At 41.2% G+C, this 17,602-nt stretch overlaps 2 protein-coding genes and 2 long non-coding RNA genes across 5 annotated transcripts; 2 read left to right on the forward strand and 2 right to left on the reverse strand.

Annotated features, from left to right (window-relative positions):
- The first annotated feature begins 983 nt into the window (after nt 1–983).
- On the forward strand, nt 984–3,494 carry LOC116919633 (zinc transporter ZIP11). The gene is made up of 7 exons (XM_032925647.2): nt 984–1,248; nt 1,313–1,547; nt 1,613–1,867; nt 1,962–2,031; nt 2,107–2,205; nt 2,287–2,445; nt 3,107–3,494. Exons 1-7 carry the CDS (start codon nt 1,141–1,143, stop codon nt 3,183–3,185), a joined length of 1,005 nt encoding a protein of 334 aa, XP_032781538.2. The 5' UTR covers nt 984–1,140; the 3' UTR covers nt 3,186–3,494.
- On the reverse strand, nt 2,286–7,998 carry LOC116919634. Its single transcript, XR_004391976.2, has 3 exons — nt 7,711–7,998; nt 7,508–7,634; nt 2,286–4,387 (listed from the first exon to the last, which is right to left on the reverse strand). It is a non-coding gene; the product is annotated as an uncharacterized LOC116919634 (long non-coding RNA).
- A 336-nt stretch (nt 7,999–8,334) lies between these two features.
- On the forward strand, nt 8,335–15,463 carry LOC116919630. Of its 2 annotated transcripts, XR_004391973.2 has the most exons (4): nt 8,338–9,097; nt 9,183–9,945; nt 10,066–10,763; nt 10,849–15,463. It is a non-coding gene; the product is annotated as an uncharacterized LOC116919630 (long non-coding RNA). The 2 variants fall into 2 exon arrangements; XR_004391972.2 differs by having other exon boundaries at nt 8,335–9,097; nt 10,066–15,463.
- LOC116919624 (COP9 signalosome complex subunit 3) lies at nt 15,451–17,367 on the reverse strand. The gene is made up of 7 exons (XM_032925638.2): nt 17,208–17,367; nt 16,861–17,133; nt 16,581–16,798; nt 16,330–16,524; nt 15,948–16,259; nt 15,778–15,891; nt 15,451–15,710 (listed from the first exon to the last, which is right to left on the reverse strand). Exons 1-7 carry the CDS (start codon nt 17,362–17,364, stop codon nt 15,534–15,536), a joined length of 1,446 nt encoding a protein of 481 aa, XP_032781529.1. The 5' UTR covers nt 17,365–17,367; the 3' UTR covers nt 15,451–15,533.
- Nucleotides 17,368–17,602: the final 235 nt, after the last annotated feature.

Here is a 17,602-nt window from a genome sequence, read left to right on the forward strand (position 1 = left end):
ATAGGGCCCGAGAGGAAAAATACCCCAGGTCGGAATTCAGCCTTGGCAACTCAGCATCCGATCTTGGTCTACTCATGACATAAAAAACGAAAACAGTTTGACACTACAGTCACTAGTCACAGTCAATCACTTTACGTCTGCTATGGTACATTGTAAACAAGTACCTTTCAAAAAGTTTCCTGGAAAAACAACAGCTTTTTTGGAGATAAAATTTTGAGTATTATATCAGCACAGAGGTATAGTACACGATTCCAAAAGATTTTGTAATAAAACTAACTACAACTTAATTAAATATATTATTTTTCATTTCCCTCCTATAGGGCCCGAGAGGAAAAATACCCCAGGTCGGAATTCAGCCTTGGCAACTCAGCATCCGATCTTGGTCTATAGCTGAGTGGTTAACGCGTCTAACAAGTGCATTAAATGAGAATTGATATTAGGTTCAGACCCTATCTGATTCTTGCCTTTTTTTTCAGTGTTAGCACCATTTTATACAATATTTACATTAAATAAACGAAAATTTCAAAAAATAATTACATTGCATTTGTATTCATACAACAAAGAAAAAATTTGAAAATAAACGTAAAACACAATTGTTATTTATTTAGCGAAGTATTTGTAAAAACGGCATGTTTATATTTTGAAAAATGTTGTTCTTCGACACCAGTAGAACGCGCTAAAGTCCATTCCAAGTTGGAAAAAAGGAGGTAGGGAGTGCGTCAAAACGATTCAACGGGCAAGATAGGGAAGCTCCAGGCTTTAACTATTACATCCAGTCTATGCTAAAATCAATCACCTGCTGGCGTGCCAGCAATACCGTAGCTACTGGCACGCTAGTACGAACAATACAACATGAAGTTACTGATTTTCTCCATGCAAAAGCCGGGCTTCTCTTTGCTTGCACGCCGGTTGCTACCGTAACAAGCGAAGTTTCATTCGAAAAGCCATCTAGTAGCCATAATATCCACTAGAGTCAGAGGGAAAATGCTAATCTTGTTGACGCTTGTAGACGATAAAGGTAATGGTTTACTTCAACTGATAGCGATAGTTGAATTGCCTTTCCTGAGCAGAATTTTCTGCTCCTGTGAACTAGTTTAAATGATTGACGTATGATCCTGAATTTCTTTTTTATCCGCTAACATGATTGCCGGCTACAGTCCCGAAATCCAAGCAATCTTTGGCACTTTGTTTACATGGGGTTTAACAGCAGCCGGCTCGGCTCTGGTGTTTCTCATGAGTGGAACCCAGGTAATAATATACATCTAAAGCACTGAAACATCCATCGTACATAATTTTTGAATCTTCTGTGTAGAGGAAATTTTTAGACAGCAGCCTTGGTTTTGCTGCAGGTGTAATGCTTGCGGCCTCATACTGGTCTCTTCTAGCTCCTGCCATTGAAATGGCAGAAAGCTCAGGAATGTATGGAGAATCAGGAGAATATGCCTTTGCTCCTGTTGCTCTTGGTTTTTTCTTAGGAGCTTTATTTGTTTATGCAGCTGATCAGTTGATGCATTACTTTAAAATTGGATCAACAGAATTAATGATTGGTAATGTCTGGCATTTATTAACATTCATACAATTGTAGTCTAACGTGCACCATGTTCCTTTACAGATATGAATGTAGAGTGCAATTTGTCTCCAGAAACAAAACAAAAAGGGATTAAACATAATTCTAGTTTGCACAATATGAGCAAATCCTCTAATGGTGGCTTGACCAAAAGGAAAGCCAGAGTGCCAACTGGGGATGAAGAAGAATTAATTTTAGGTCTAAGCAATGAAGATTATAATAAACTTCATAAGCAATCAGCTGATAAGTGGAAGCGCATACTTCTCCTAGTCATCGCAATCACAGTCCACAACATTCCTGGTTAGTATTTCATGCCTCCAAATCCTAATTTTGGCCATTTACATCCTACGAAAAATTAAGAAACATTCCTTGCATTCGTAATCAATTTCAACAGAGGGACTTGCTGTCGGCGTAGGTTTCGGGGCTATAGGAAAATCTCCGAAAGCAACTTTTGAGAGTGCGAGGTATATTTTCTGTCTCTATCCAACACTTGACCAATATATTAAAAAAAAGGCGTTAATGTCACGGTTTATCAACAGAAATCTAGCTATTGGAATCGGGATTCAAAATTTCCCTGAAGGGCTGGCTGTTAGTCTTCCTCTACGAGGATCCGGCGTCTCAGTGTGGAGGAGTTTTTGGTACGACGTGTTCTTGAACAATTTTTTTTTTTTTTTTTTCTGAATAGTGATGAGTCGCACAATAACTGTTTTCCCATGTAGGTATGGCCAACTGAGTGGAATGGTTGAACCTATAGCTGGATTAATAGGAGTCATTGGCGTATCGTGGATTGAGCCACTCTTGCCTTACGCAATGGCCTTCGCAGCCGGTGCCATGGTGTACGTTGTCTGTGATGATTTAATTCCTGAAGCATCATCTAGGTAAGAACGCTTTCGGTGTTTCATGGTATTCGTCTCTTTTTCTTTTTGTAAATTATTGAAGTTCAACATGAATTGTTGACTGTGGCCAAGTAGACAAAATAATGTAACCGGCAAAAGATTCCGCTTTAGTTTGTTTATTTCGGTTTATTTCCGCTTCACATTTCTAATGGTGGAATCGTGCACAAGCCGAATCAGTCAATTCGATGACCCTTTAGGAAGGTCGCCTCAATGTTGTGTCTAGTCTTTTCATTCCTTTTATTCCTACTTTTCTTCTTCGTCATCCAACTTCAAGAGTAATGTACAAAAAACTAATGTTAATTCCAGTTTTAGTGACTGAGTCGAACGAATCAGCGTTCGGTTGATATTGATTGTTTTTGAATGAATCTAATATTTATGGAATCGAAATTAGATGCTGGAGGAAGTTGTCGTAATAGAGAGATGCTGGTAGACTAATGGTATACAATAAAGGCCAAAAAACCAAAAAAAAAAAAAAAAAAGAGAAACATGTGGGCTCTTGACTTGATACTGGGTACTAGAGACGACCGGAAACTGGGAGGGACCAATGATATCAATATCCAGCTTATAACAGTGTGTGTGTGTCTGCATGTATGCCATAAGGCAAAAGTGATTCCTCTCTAATAATTCTCTTGTCACTTTGCAGCGGAAACGGAAGACAAGCTTCGTGGGGAGCCATATTCGGCTTCATTTTGATGATGTGTCTCGACGTAGGTCTCGGCTAAGCCTGACACTTGTTCAATTCTTCAGCATTCTTTTTTATCATTTCCTTCTTTTTTTACAAGTATTCTTGTTTTTATTTTATTTTTGTGTTTTTTTTTTTTAATGTTGTTGTTACAAAACGAGAAAACAAGAAAAACAATGATGACTATATTTTGAACTCTTGACCAACACCATATTTTTGAATATTTGTTGTCGCCCTTTTTGGGTCTATTACTGTTTTGTTTGGTTTTACTGTGTATTCCCCTTCCTCGTGTGGATAGTGTGTTCTTGATATGGAAGAATGATTTAAATAAGACCCTGGTTGTGGCAAACTTGTTTTTTTTTTTTCTGATTATTTTTTCCTTTTCTTGTTACATCCACGTATTGTAATCGAAAATAATGTCTGTAGCTGAGCTAGTCGTCTGTGTGTTTGGCCAGTGTTGGTTGTGTGTGGGCCGTCCAGACGGCTGGCGCCCTCGGGTAGCTCTCTCTCGTCAGGTTTGCGGTTTCTCGCAACGTCGTCGTCCGTCCAAGCTGCTGTGCTTGTAATAATATCAGGCAGCAACAGGGGGTCGGCCCCATTCCTTCATTCCCAGTCAACATCGTTATGTACACGTATACATCCAACCACACACAGACACATGAGCGTCAGCCCCCGTTCTAATAACCAACTCGGCTCGTGTTTACTTATTTGACTATAACTGGCTTTTTTTTTTCTCTCTCTCTCCTTGTTTTGGATCCGCATCGATTTGTTTGGCAATTGCTAGAGGGCGGCTTTCCTCTTTTTTTAATTTTTTTAAAATGTAAGTTTCCTTATTGAATCCACGTACTAGTAGTACAAACGAGGCGAAAACATTTCAGACTTGTGTGTAACTGTACCACATATTTAAACACACATCGAACGTGTGTGTGTCTTTGTCCGTGTAAGTCTGCCTATATGTGCATACCATACATGTATCGGAGGTATGGACGATGAATGAGAAACAGTGGCCTGGTTCTTTGAACTCTAATGGGAGTAATAATAAAAGGAATGTTTCATATCTGATCGGACCAGCGGGTTGCTAGCGCGTTCAGACGAGATAGTAGAACGTGACCGCTGCCGATAACCAAACGCTTCCAGCTCCAGCAAACCAACTAACAGGTGGAATTCCATGTGGCTGCTGCCGCCACCGCTGCTTCAGCCTTCGTCATCTTCCCTTTTTCCAAAAAAAGATGCATGCAACAACTAGAAAAGAAAAAAAAAAAAAAATCAAAAAGATTTAGGTTTAAAAAAAAAAAAGATTCAAAAGGAAAAAAAAGGCAAGGCCACAGCACGAAACTTTTTCCCGAATGGCTGAAACCAGACGATCGAAGGAAATAAAAAATGCCTTTTTAAAGCTTTGGTTGAGGAGAGCTATAGTCAGCTAGTTGCTGGATCTGATGCCGCCGCCGCCGCCGCAGGTAAAAGGAAACGAGAGAGAGGAAAGAGAAAGAAAAAAAAAAAAAGAAGAAGAGAGAAACACTCCAAGAATATATCAAAAGAGACGAAGAAGGGGGTGGTAATTTCGTTGGGGCACATAGCAACGCAGAAAATAGCCTGCAGCCATTGGTGGCGTGAGTGTTGTGTTTTTCCTTCTCGGTCGGCGCACGACATTGCCATTTTGTCTCGTTTTTACATGGCAGACACACACACACACACACACACACACACACACACGGCTGTTGTTGACTGCAGGAGAAATACCTTGCATTCCAGTCATGCTAAATAGCACACCTTGTTCGTCCGTAGCTACTTCTCCATCCTCACCTAGTTCGACGGCCCGTCTGCGAGCTCATTTTCCCGTTCCATCGAACTCACGAAACATATACAACCCGCCATATTTCGTATGGCTCGCGCTTCCTTCATACTTACACTCTTAACGGAAAAAACAATATTTTCAATGTGAACTTTATCACATACATATAAAGAAAAAAAAATGGTGGTTGGAAAGAATTCGTATTTCCAAGTCATTGTTTTATTTATAGAGATGGGCGATGTATAACGTGTTTGCTATTCGGACAGACTTCTGGTCCCGGACGCACGTGAACGTGATCGGGGTTACCTTTTTTTTCTCGAAATCTCGGACACACAACGCATTCCACAGGTCCTTATATGTCGCCTGCAATCCATTACAATTCGTCATGTTTAGAATTCTTCTTCAATCACCATCTATTTTTCTATGGCCCATATCTGGTGGAAGTCTTTTATGTTCTCTATTTATGTGGCGGAGCTTAAGTTAAAAAAAAAAAAAAGGCTTTCATAAAAGAAAAGAAATTTGGAGAGTAGATGATGAGCCTAAAAAAAAAGTCGACACCTTTTTCAAAAGCAGGATACAACGTCATTGCTCTTACATGTACTTGTCTGCGGAATTGTTACAAGACCTTGATTCATTCGCAAGTTTCCTATCATTCTCTATCCGGATGCTGGCACACGCCATTATTTATACCGGAAATGGCATATTTTTGTCTGTTATTTTTGTAAGTGTATCCCCACCCCCCGAAAAAAAGGAGATGGGAATACGCCATTCATAAAAAAAAATCCATATGATGGTATTACTGACGTGATGATGTTACAACTGCTAACTGTGTAGAATGATACTTGAGAGCATTGGCTTCCCCCTTCCCTGCTTGTTCACATAAGCAAGTGGAGAACTTGTGCCTTCTGGTGCGGCACAAGTGCAGACGACTTCCGGTCCAACCCAATCAAGACGTTGCGTGTCAACCATTTAGAATTATATAAATATACACCGTAGATTTTGTTTTTTACGCGCATGAAAGTGCCGCCTCCATTTCCCCCTTAAAAAAAGGAAGATAACGAGATCTCATTTACTTCAATAACAATACAAACTAGCGGATCACCAATTGCAGAGAGATTACCGTTGGTGCCTATTAGCCAAGGGATCACAAGACTTGAAATCACTTTGAGTTTTTCTTTTTTCTAGACAAAAATAGAAGATTTTCTCTTTTTTTTCTTCTTTTCCCCGTTCTGCTGATGAACAGACAGGATAGACTGGACGAATGTCGGCGGCTTTTCGTTCGACCGAATCAGCCAGACTCACGTGTGTGTGAACGTCAAGTCTACGTTTGCGGTCGTAAAAAAAAAACAAAAAAAAAAACGATTTTCTTCCCTTTTTTTTCCAAAGTTTTCTCGAAAGTCGAACGGGAAAGGAAAAACAAAACAAAAACAACAACAAAAACCCCAAAGACAACAAAACAAAACAAAAAAATAAATAAATAGTAAATAAATATGAAATAAAATGTCTGCGGTACGTCTACCTGCTGCTGTTTACCGAAGAAGCCAACTACGATTCGTCTGCACGGGGTGACAATGCTTAAGACATCGACAAACGATTCAACAGTATTTCAACTGTTTGAAGAGTTTGACTAGAGAAACTTTCCAAATGCTATTTTAATATTCATTTTGTGGAATGGGAGTTGGATGGGGAAATCGTGTGGCCTAATGCTATAGCAAATGAACAAAAACCCTGGACTTAAAAGTTGATGGCCAGCACCAAGTCTAATTAGTTGCGTTCGTCAAGTGGAAACGAGGACGAAACAGCAACGTTCTGACAACAACAGATGGTAACAACATAATGCCACAGCACATCCGTTCTTAAGCTTTCTGGAACATTGGCAAACGTGTCATATCGGAAGGCTTCACTTTTCGACATGGCACTATAAACTAATAACTAGATCGTATTGCTGGTTAGACCAAACTCTTTCGAATATGAGGATATAAATAAAAAACAAACAAAACAGGAACACGATGAATGTTCAGATTTTAACGGCAGTATAGACTTTACTTGGTTTTGTTCAGTTCTTTTTGTGTCTGTGTGTGTCTGTTATTTTCTATGTCGTATTGTCACATGTGTGTTCCAAATGGTACATGTTTGTCTTTTTGACGCCCGACGTTCTTCTCTTTTTTTGTGTCTCCAGTTTTTTTTGTTGCTTTTCCCCCTCTCGCAGCTATCCAAGTGTTCCAGCTTGAGCAACACGGGCTACACACAGCGTCCTATTTATACACCTACGTACTCTGTGTGTGTATGGTCTACGGTTATGATACATAATTTATATCTATATAGGACAATTGTGTTCCACCCTACGTCTGTATACTAAACAAAAGCCTGCAATATTATATATATTGGATCAGTGTGTGTGTGTGTGTGTGTCGACACCTGTACACGTGCTTCTGCCTCAATTTTCGTCGATTAACAAACAGGAAAATGGACGATTCTTTTTTTCCCCGTTTCCTGCTATATGTCTATATGGGTTGGACTTTGCATCTTTCCAGCATTCGTTGGCCGTCTACTCTTCTGCTCGTACTTACCCGTAAACGTCAGAAGCTTTTCGGGTTGCCCAGGGATGACTCCTGAAATAGACTGGCTCGACGTCTAAAGAGACGAACACAAAATGGATGCTGCACACATAGAGACACACAGTGGCAATGGATGAGTCTAAATGAACGGAAAAAGAATAGACGAAAGAGTACCAAGTCACCGTAACATAAAGAGATAGGGTCCGCCAGCCTACCGTCCAAATTCCCGTGCACTTTGTATTATGACGACTTGTGTTTTGTTTTTTCCCCTCTCCTCCATTCGTCTCTGCGCATCTGGCCTTCTCTGTACGGTTTTGGGGTGACGTCAGGTATAGATGCACAAAATGGCCGACGTTGGCGATAATGGCGGACAGTGCGACATGACGAAAAGAACCAACAGATTTTTCAGCTGATTTTTGACGTGAACCATTTTCTTCGCCCTTGACTTTTTTTATTTTTGAGTCACGTTGCTTTGATTGAGCATCCGTTTTTTAATCATTGACCGAAATGGACACGCCGAGTAGCCAGATGATAAAAACTAGCCATCGTCCGCCAGCAAATGTTTTTGCCTACTGCGCATTTGAGTCTTTCCCAAGGCCGGCCTCAATTGCTTCAATTTTTCATTTCTATTTTCTTTTCTAAAATGTCTAAATCGGCAATCCACCTTCGATTTAAGTTTAAATTCGGACAGTTTAAATAGTGTACATGAGCAGGTCAAATCCGTCTCCCTGATCTGTTAATAAAATAATCACCTCAAATGATTGGGAAAGAGGAAAACAAACAAGATCACTCATAGGCAAAAACAAATCAATTCAAAGAAAAATAATCATTTGATTTTTACATAAAAGTACGTTAATTGTTCTCGGCCACTATCACCACGCAAATAAAAAAAAAATGATTCACGAACGGCCACAACATGAATCCCCGATATGTGTTGCTGTGTTACAAATCCATCAAGCGTAACTTAGCCGAAGATAATCTGCTTTGCCATCACCCCGATTTTTCACTTTTCGTGAGATCAGTAGAATTTTTGTTTAAGGGGAGAACACAAATTTTCGCCTTGTTTTGTTCTGTAGCACTTAAACAACGTCGTCTATTGTTGTCTTGAGCCAGCCCATTTCGTTGTCTGCTGTGTGCTTTTATATTTAAATCCCATTTTGCGAAGATTTGAATATGAAACAATCGCCTTATACTACAATATCTATCTGAAGATGAACTTGAAAATGGCGTCAATCAACGTTGATCCAACCAAATGTCGACACGTGATTGTATTGTGTTGGTCGTTTTTTGTTTGCAATCGACCCTTCGGCTCGTTTTTTGAGGGGTGTAATGAATTGTTATTCTCAATGACCTGCCGTTGTAATGAGCGTGTAAAACACACATCAAACAACAGTGGCATTTCGATTTTTTGAGCTGCTGTTGCCCCACGTACAATTTTGGCAGGTGCCACAAAACATCGACATTCCGTTAGAAATGCACCGAGGCAGTCAAAATGCAGAGGGGTGTGTGTGTGTAGTTGGTGGGCATATCATTTCTAGACCAACTTCCTGGACGAAGGGCGCGAGCGGTGCATTCCATCACGTCCATGTCTTCAATTTCAAGGTATTTATCTACTCTAGTCAAAAAAGGGTTGAAATGAACATTATTATGTATATACATATTTTTTAATTTAAAATTTTTCTTGAAGTTTCATTTCGGGTTTTATGGTGATGTTTGTTGCTGTCGATGTCTACATGGCAGAAAGGCATCGCCGGACATACACAAGTATGCAGTCCAGATGGGGGTTGGACAATAGTGTGATGGTATTCAGGTCAAACTCCGCCCCTTTCGCCTACATCTCCTTTGCTATCAGCCATCGGTTTCTAAGCCGGTCTCTCTCTCTCTCTTTTTCTCTCACACGGCCTTTTTTTTTCTCTCTCTCTCGTAAGGCATAGAAAACGTCTTTGAAAAATATCGGCTACGTATTAAGTTTTCATAATAACCTGAGATCATTTATCGGTGCCATTTTGGAATGAAGGCGAAAAAAAAAATGGCGTCTCATTTGTATTTTGATGCAAGTAAACCTTTAGACTTGATCGAATAGATTGACACGCGTCTGAAAACAAGGGGGCGCGTTGCCAGTGCAACAGAGCTCATTCATTCAAAAAGAGTTTGGAGTTTGAAACGTATAGCTTTTCTTATCTTGCTTTCCGAACCCAGACCCTGACTTTTTTTCCTCGCTTCCCCTGCAGCTGTAACCATTCATAAAACCGGCCAAAATGCTCTCTCCATGTGCACATGAATACAGCGAAGCCATGTTTTCTCCATCCGTCGACATTCCTGCGACTTTCTTCCACACACTAAAATGTCTGCGCCACCTCTTATGGCAAAAGAAACGCGTCATCTCTTTGGCCTAAGAATTATCCACAGACCTCCTTTTCTAGAACCACATCAACTGCTAAACTAAAAAGGTGCATTATTATTATAATTCCCCCTTCTTTTTTTTTCCTTCTAAAATTTCAGATCTAACGTTCCCATCAAGTATATCTTTTTTTTTTTCTTGCTTCTCGGACGTGATTCGAAATGGACAGCTTAAATGACTGTCAGGCATGGAACAAAAAAATAAAATGAAACATGGAGAAGGGGGGAAAAGAGATTGAGTTCTATGGCACAACATATTGGGAGGATAAGCGTTCGACGCAACTGAAAAATAAAATAGAGCCAAAGCCGCAGACATCCGCTCCAATTTCGCCTTCTCCTCCGCAACCGCTTCCATTTTGACGCATGGAGGCGAATACTGCGCCCTCTTTTCTTTTTTTTTTTAGATAAATAATATTTTTTTACTTTCATTTCATTCAATGGCTTGTTTCTCGTTATTTGGATAATTTTTTTGTGTGTGTAAAAATGTTAAATCGATTCGGTTCAAATGATACATAATTGCATATCATTGAGAAGTTACGCCCACCAAAGTTCATTGATTTCGCCGGTAGAGGACAAATGCTGATGATCATGTCCCTTATATGTAGTGTGGATTTTTGGATTAAATTGCCGTACGCCACTGGTAAAACAAGTACTTGAATTTAGGCATTTGGCCAAAGATCCGGTGAAATGATGTTGGCATGGCAACAACTAAACCCGAAGGCCCCCCCCTTCGACTTTCTTGTTTCTCCAGTCATTTTCGTGCAACTTGCAACAATTCGCCTCTTCTCGCGCTCTGCAAAAGGTGTTTCGATTCTAAAACAAAACAAAAATCTGATGACTGAACGCTCATGTCATCCAACTGTTTGGAGTACGCAGTGCATTGAAATAAATAATAACTATCCACGGTCATAGAAGTTGCCTATTTATTTATTATTATTATTTTTTCCTTTGAGATGGGGATGGGCAACAAAATGGTGGTTCATCGTCTACAGCTATTCTCAACAACCAATGAGAAGAGAGGGATGACGTCATGCGAAGACTGGCGCACTGCTGAAACTCCGCCTCTTGAAAAACGAAAAAAAAAGAAAAACTTTTTTTGGGGGCCGGCGGGCGGCGCCGGCCTTGAGGAGTCCCGTCGCCTGAGCTCCACAACGACGTCCCAATGGCGTTGCGCAGTTCAGTTGCTGGCCAGTCGACCTTCTGTCGAAACACTGGGCGCAACTAGTTGCTTACATAGCCCTCGTATATTCTACACGCTTCTCTTTTTTTCGGCTGCCTGACTTGGTTCATTTCCGACTTGTACTTTTTTACCTCACGTAAGTGTCATCCCAGTGTTCCGACCTACTGCTAGCCTCAAACCGGTGCTGCTCAACATTCGGGTAAAAGAAAAACACACACTAAACAAGCTACTTCGTTTACTGTATCGCGTATTTGTTTGACTATCATTTCGTCCTTGGCTTTTACGAGTTGTTCTCGATCATTTATCTGTTTTGGAATGCACAGTTGTCTTATCTAATGCTGCTGACTCGATACGACTACAAATCAAATTGGGTTTAGCATAGTTTTTTTTTGTTTTGTAAACGGTTGTTCGACTCGAATTCCTATTGTTAGTGTGCAGATATTTCGATTCAACGATGAGTTCTTTCATGGGCAAGGCGACGACATGCCCACAGCTAGACTAGCTGCTACGCCTTATATGGAAAGAGGCCAGTTGAGCAGTGGAATGTGGCTTTTTTCTTTCTCCCTTCTCTCAGCCATGTCTTTTTATTCTCCTCTCTTTTCTCTCGGTATTCTTCGCCTTCTCTTTCGGATATATCGCTAGTAGAGAGGGGAACTAAAAAAAAAAAAAAATTTTGAGGAAAAAAAAAATTAGAAAACTGGCCATGGAGACTTGATCGACCGCCATGTTTTATTTGGTGGCTGTTGCCATGCGGATTTTTTTTAATGCGAAGGCCTAATTAAAAAAAAAATTCTTGTCTGCATTCCTTTGCCAATCCATACGCGATTTCTGTTCGGATGGCAACACATCTCTCTCGAGTATAGCTGCCGTCACTAGTTTACACGTCTACATTTAAAAAGAAAATTGTTTTTCACATTTTTTATTTCCCAGACAGGAAGTGACGTCACGTGTTAGCCTTGTGTCTGAATGGGGGTGGAGTCTGTAAAGTTGGCCATGAGAGGGGGGGGGGCGGCGGCGGCGGCGTGTAAAATGATACGGCTGATAAATCATGTCGCACACACAGACGCGGGTAATACAACACTGGGCATCGAAAAAACATGGCCGATTATTATTTTTACGACGACTTGTGTGTCAGACAGTCAATGAATTCCCAACTTGTTCTTGTGGAGTCGCGGTGACTGTTGGGTGCGTTCAATTCGCCGTCCATGTAAAAACGTATAGACAAGTGAGGAGGGGCGTATATGTATTTCGATTAGAATCCAAATCCCCTCTATTCTGGCCAAGGTGATTCATTGGAAATTCACAGCCTTGCCTCGAGGCTTTTTCTCTCGTCGGAATTTTTTCCTTCTATAAATACAGACTGCCGTACAATTCTCAGTCTGTAGAATCTTGAGCATCCCGTGATCGACCAAATGGGCATCGTGGCAGGGGGAAGAAAAGAGGAGGAGGTTGGGAGGGCTCTTGCCAAAATGTGTAAATTTAAACTCACGACGTCGCGACGTCTGGCCGCGGGCGAGGTATTTTTGGAGCGCTGACTAAAAGGGGAAAAAAAAGAGTGTTAACACTTCCCGTTCGTTCTTGCTGGTCTGGGAATTTAATTAAGAATGTGCACTTTTAATGTCTTGGGATGCTGGAGATAATGGCGTTCCCTGAATCTGGTAACAGAGAGAATTGTCTGTCTCTTTTTGGTTGCTAAAACACCAAACTTGGGTCGGCCAGATGAAGCTCTGCTCTCTTGAATAGTTTGCCCTTATTAGGACCCCAAGTTTGTCTTCTCTTTTTCTTGGCTTTTACTGGTGGCAATGGCGTCGATCGGCTGTGTGGACTCGGCCACTGACCTGAACGGAACGAATATTGTGGAATGTTGCTCTTCGTGTTGTTGCTGTTGTTAATACTGGGGCTTTGGCTCCGTGCATGGTCTGCTAGCTGTTGACTTGCTCCGCACAAACGAAAATCTATACAAGTGTAATCATCAGACACACCGAATAGTGTTACAAGTTGCCGATGAACTCGTCTCCCTTTCCTCCATCCCAAGGATGGTGCTGTGGGACATGGGCTAGCGTGGGAAAATGGGCGCAAAAGTGCGGTTCTCTCCTTTTTGTGTGTGCAAGTCTGCGCGTCTCTTTTCCATGTGTGTGTGTGTGGGATCGGCCAGACTTAAACTTTCCCATGTCTGCGCAACTCCCACCAAATGCTCTTTTTTTTTTTTTTCTTGTTTCGTTTCTTTACTTCTTTTCATTTCACATTCCCTCTTTTCTCTTCCTTTTTCTCTTCTTCGTTACACACAGGTACATGACCGTGTGTGTGTGTCCAGACGAGTGGAAAATCCGATATAATATATGCGATGGAATTTCTAAACATCCTTAACGCAGTTCAGCGTTCAATCAGCAGATGGCGTGAGTAGTTAGTGTTGGATGGGTGCAATCGGGCTGTCCACCAAAGCCAGTGTGTGTGCGCTGAAAATATCAAGTGGGGGACGGATGTACACACACGTTCTTCACCTAAACCGGAACGAGCGCTCAAAAAGATCGGTCGGAGTCTTAGGACCTAAATAGGGTTTTCTTCTTTTCCGAAAAAGAAAGTCGTATTGAGACAAGGAGAGAGAAAGACGAGAGGGAGGAAGGAAAAGACTGAATGAAAATGAAGAAAGGGAGGTCTTAGAATGGAAACGCGAGGGGGGTGGCTGTAGAGAGACTAGAGAGGATTTTGTTCGTGTAGGAAGGCGGCGCTAGGCGGCAGTTGGTCTGTGGAATGCGGTCAGTGCACTGCTCTCCCTCCTTCTCACCCCACTCCTCTCACCGAGGGCTTTGCTCTCTCTCTCTCTCTCTCTCTCTCTCTCTCTTTCTCTCTCTCTCTCTCTCTCTCTCTCTCTCTCTGTTTCTCTTTCTCTCTCTGTTTCTCCTTCACACATTCATGCGCCCGCCCGGTTCCATTCAGCCCCGTCGCCTCACCGCATTCCTCTACATTCGTCTGCTGAACGCGGTTGTGTGGTCTCAGTCCGTTCCAGTGTGTTGCATAGTGATAGCCTCCCTGTCGCTCGCTCGTCTCCCAATCTCTACAAACAAAACAGCTGATTGTGTGTATAAAGAGCTTCGAGTGCGTGACCTTAGCTTTTTTTTTTTTTTTTACTTGGCAACGGATTAGTTATAACACAAAAAGTATATCTGCCTTATCAAAGAGTTTTTGTTTTATTTTTTGAAAATTTTAGGGAATTTAACTAAAAAAAAAAAAAGAGAGATCGACGGGAGCCAACAAGCGTCCGCGCACGGTTTTTCTTTCTCACGTTCTTGGGTGGCCGTCGCCGTCGCCTTCAAGGCTCGTGCAATGACCTTGCGCCTTCTCCCTTTCCGCCTTGTGCGGAATATCCTTGAACTTTGATTCTTTGGGATTCTTTCATGTCCATCACTTGCCTCCTTTAAAAATCTTTTTTCATCTTTTTCCGGAAGTCTAGCTAGAAGTTTCCATGCTAATTGTTTCCTCGTGTGTTCCTATGCCTTTTTTTTAAATAATTCATTTTGGTTTTTACATTCTCTTTAAAGATGCTTCCCCTTCGAGTGGACGGAATGCGGAAGAGAACGGCAACGTTGGAATTGTCTTTCCCCCTCCTTTCCTCGACACCTTTTTCTTCTCTCCACTTTTCAGTACATTTCCACCAAGTGCCGTTGCATAAATGCGGCCCTTCGTAAATATCGTTCTTTCATTATCTACTCCTTCGTTTGAATCGTTCCTTCATTCGTTTTAGGATTCCCTTTCTGTCATAAACTGGTTTGTGCACCTTATGCCGACTTTCTCAAAGTCTCGCAGAGAAAGAGAGAGCTCAGCCTCCTTTTTCGTCTTCATTTTATCTTTTTTACCGGTCACCTATGTGGGACACTCAACTCTCAAAGTTCATCGGAATGCGCACATCTTTTCTCTTTTAATGTCCTTCCTTTATTTACAGCCTTTCTCCTACTTATTCGTCTACTAGGCCATTTTACAGAAATTTTTCATCTCTGCCAGCGTTCTGCGTCTGCTTCAAACAGTTGGCGTTTTAATCTTATCATCAGTGCGCGCCCTCTATCACTTCGTACTTCAGACACTCCTCAAACCGCTCTTCATTCATGCTCTCCCCTCAGACCAGTATCCAGTCGGCTTCGGCCATGTGTGGATGTTCCTACAACCGGTGCAATCGGCTTTAAAAACCTCGAGACTAGTTTTCTCAGTGATCTGCCAGATATTATTTCAATTTCTGAGATCATTGTGAAAGCTGATTTTGTGGATAGCCTCGACTTTTGAATTGAAGGTGGACTTCAAAAAATAATAATCTGTTGCTAATACTTGTTAACCTTCTTTGTTGTCACACTGTGTAATAATTATGTTCGTATAAATACAATTATTATGATTTTCAATCTGTGTATGAATTCCTCACTTTAACAAATGCGTAACCAGATATTTATCGAGACGTTATGGGAAAGGTAATCACATGGAGAAGGAGGGGACTTTGGTTGCTGCACCCTGAAGCGCTGAAGTAGCGGAACTCCTCCCTCCATCGTCCTCATCAATGGCACCTGACGCCTTCTTCACGAAAACTGGGTTCGTGCAAATTGCTTCCTCCATTTTCTGCACCTGCATGTCCAGCTCAATGCAAATGTTGACCTGCTCACACAAGTTGAACAGGCAAAAGGTGAATTATTTAGTACGCTTCTAGCAGAAAACAGGGTACCTCCTTCTGAACGCGTTCCACAGTGCTAGTGCTATCGTATTTGTCCGGATTGTCGTGAAACAATACCATGCCGTCCTTCTGGCTAATACTGGCATAGATGTCTCCGTCCTCAATCTATAAACATATCCTTCAGAAAATTTTACCACTATTTTTATCGTGAAACCAAATACCATGGTCAAGACCAGTTTTTCCGCTTCCACGACGTTGGGCAGTTGAACTCGTAGAGCCATATCGCTGAGCGAAAGTGTCAAGAAAGTTTGCGTCAATCGCTGTATAATCTTCTTGTAGAGTGATTGTTGTACTTGTTTGGCCAAACCCCAGTTGTTTTCTCGCTGCAACACGTCTCGGTGTTTTTGGAGGACAAGTTCCAGCGATGTCGGTTTGTTGGTCGCAAACACCGTAGTTATTTCATGATAGATGGCGCTCATGGGTTTCAGGAGCCGATTAACCACTTGAGACGTGTATTTGGGAAGGGGTGCCACCTGACTCGTTTGAAAGTGCAATTAGTTAATTAAGAATATCCGAAGAGTTTACGACACTGTAAATGATTACCTTTCCGTGGAGGATGAGTGATACGAGTATATACTTCTTGTACGATTCTAGCATGATGTGAGAAACAGCTGAAGACGGTGTTGTCAGAGCGACTTCGAATGAATATAAGGCCCGTTCGAAGTTTTTGCAAGCCATATTGATAACTCCACCATAATAATAATACAGCAGAAAATGTTTGGCATCAAAATAACCATTCTGAAAAAATGTCCCACAGTAAAATTTGATTATTTCAGTTGAACAAATGCTAGTACCTCAGAATTGATTTCAGATATATCAACATTCAAAAATTCTAATGCCGGTTTTAAATTTTGTGCCATGAGACACAGTTGAAGAAGGTTCGTGTGGATAGAAGTTAACTGAGTTTCATTCATTCTAGCTTTGCGTATGGCTTTGGAAAGAGGAACAATGCCCCTGGCAGGCATCTCTTGCTCCACTAGGCATTGGGTAAACTGGTTACACAGCTCAGCAACTGAATGACAGATGTTTATATTGCATTACTTCACCTCATTAGCTAATGGGTATGATACTTACATGAATCAGGAGCACACCGTATTTGTTCACCATTGCAAACTGTAATGAACTGACTGACTTGGTTAATGAGGATTTCTGGTTCAGGAACTAGTATTCCTTGATTTTGGACTGCACTTTGGTTCAAAATCATAAACTTCACCATGTAAATGGCTAAAACACCAAGACTGTGTTGTTGCGGGTCAAGTGTATCCAGAACGGTGTCTAAATGTTCGGAATTCCTCATGAGCACATCTGGAGATTTTCCTAAGAACTCGTAGAGTTCTCTCCAACTTCCTGTCAATGACAAAATAACGAAACATTTTCAATTTTCAATCGTAGATAGCTAATTAAATAATGAATAATACAACCTTCGCCGGAAAGATTACGAACAGAATTTACAAAATGTTCCAATGATGACGCCATGTTCGAATTTGCAGGGAGAAACATAGAAGATGTCGTCGTCTGCAAGTATTTCTCTTTTCTAGTTTTCGAAAATCTATCAATAGAGGGACATACATCATACATATAAGTGAATTTTGCACCGCTGAACGAATTCAACAAGAGGTTCAGTGCGATTCTGTTAAGGCTAGCAAATCATTCCAAGTACAGCAAACAATTCAGCGAAGGAAGTGAAACTTTATTATCTTTAAGTCTATTGTAGAATAATAATTTAGAGACATAATGGTGGGTTTTTAATGTCTAGAGTTTTTAGTTTAATGGTCCCCTTCCTTAAGGAATCGGTCCCGAGCCAATTGAGCACTTT

This window comes from Daphnia magna, linkage group LG3 (assembly GCF_020631705.1).
Source record: "Daphnia magna isolate NIES linkage group LG3, ASM2063170v1.1, whole genome shotgun sequence".
NCBI lineage: Eukaryota > Metazoa > Arthropoda > Branchiopoda > Diplostraca > Daphniidae > Daphnia > Daphnia magna.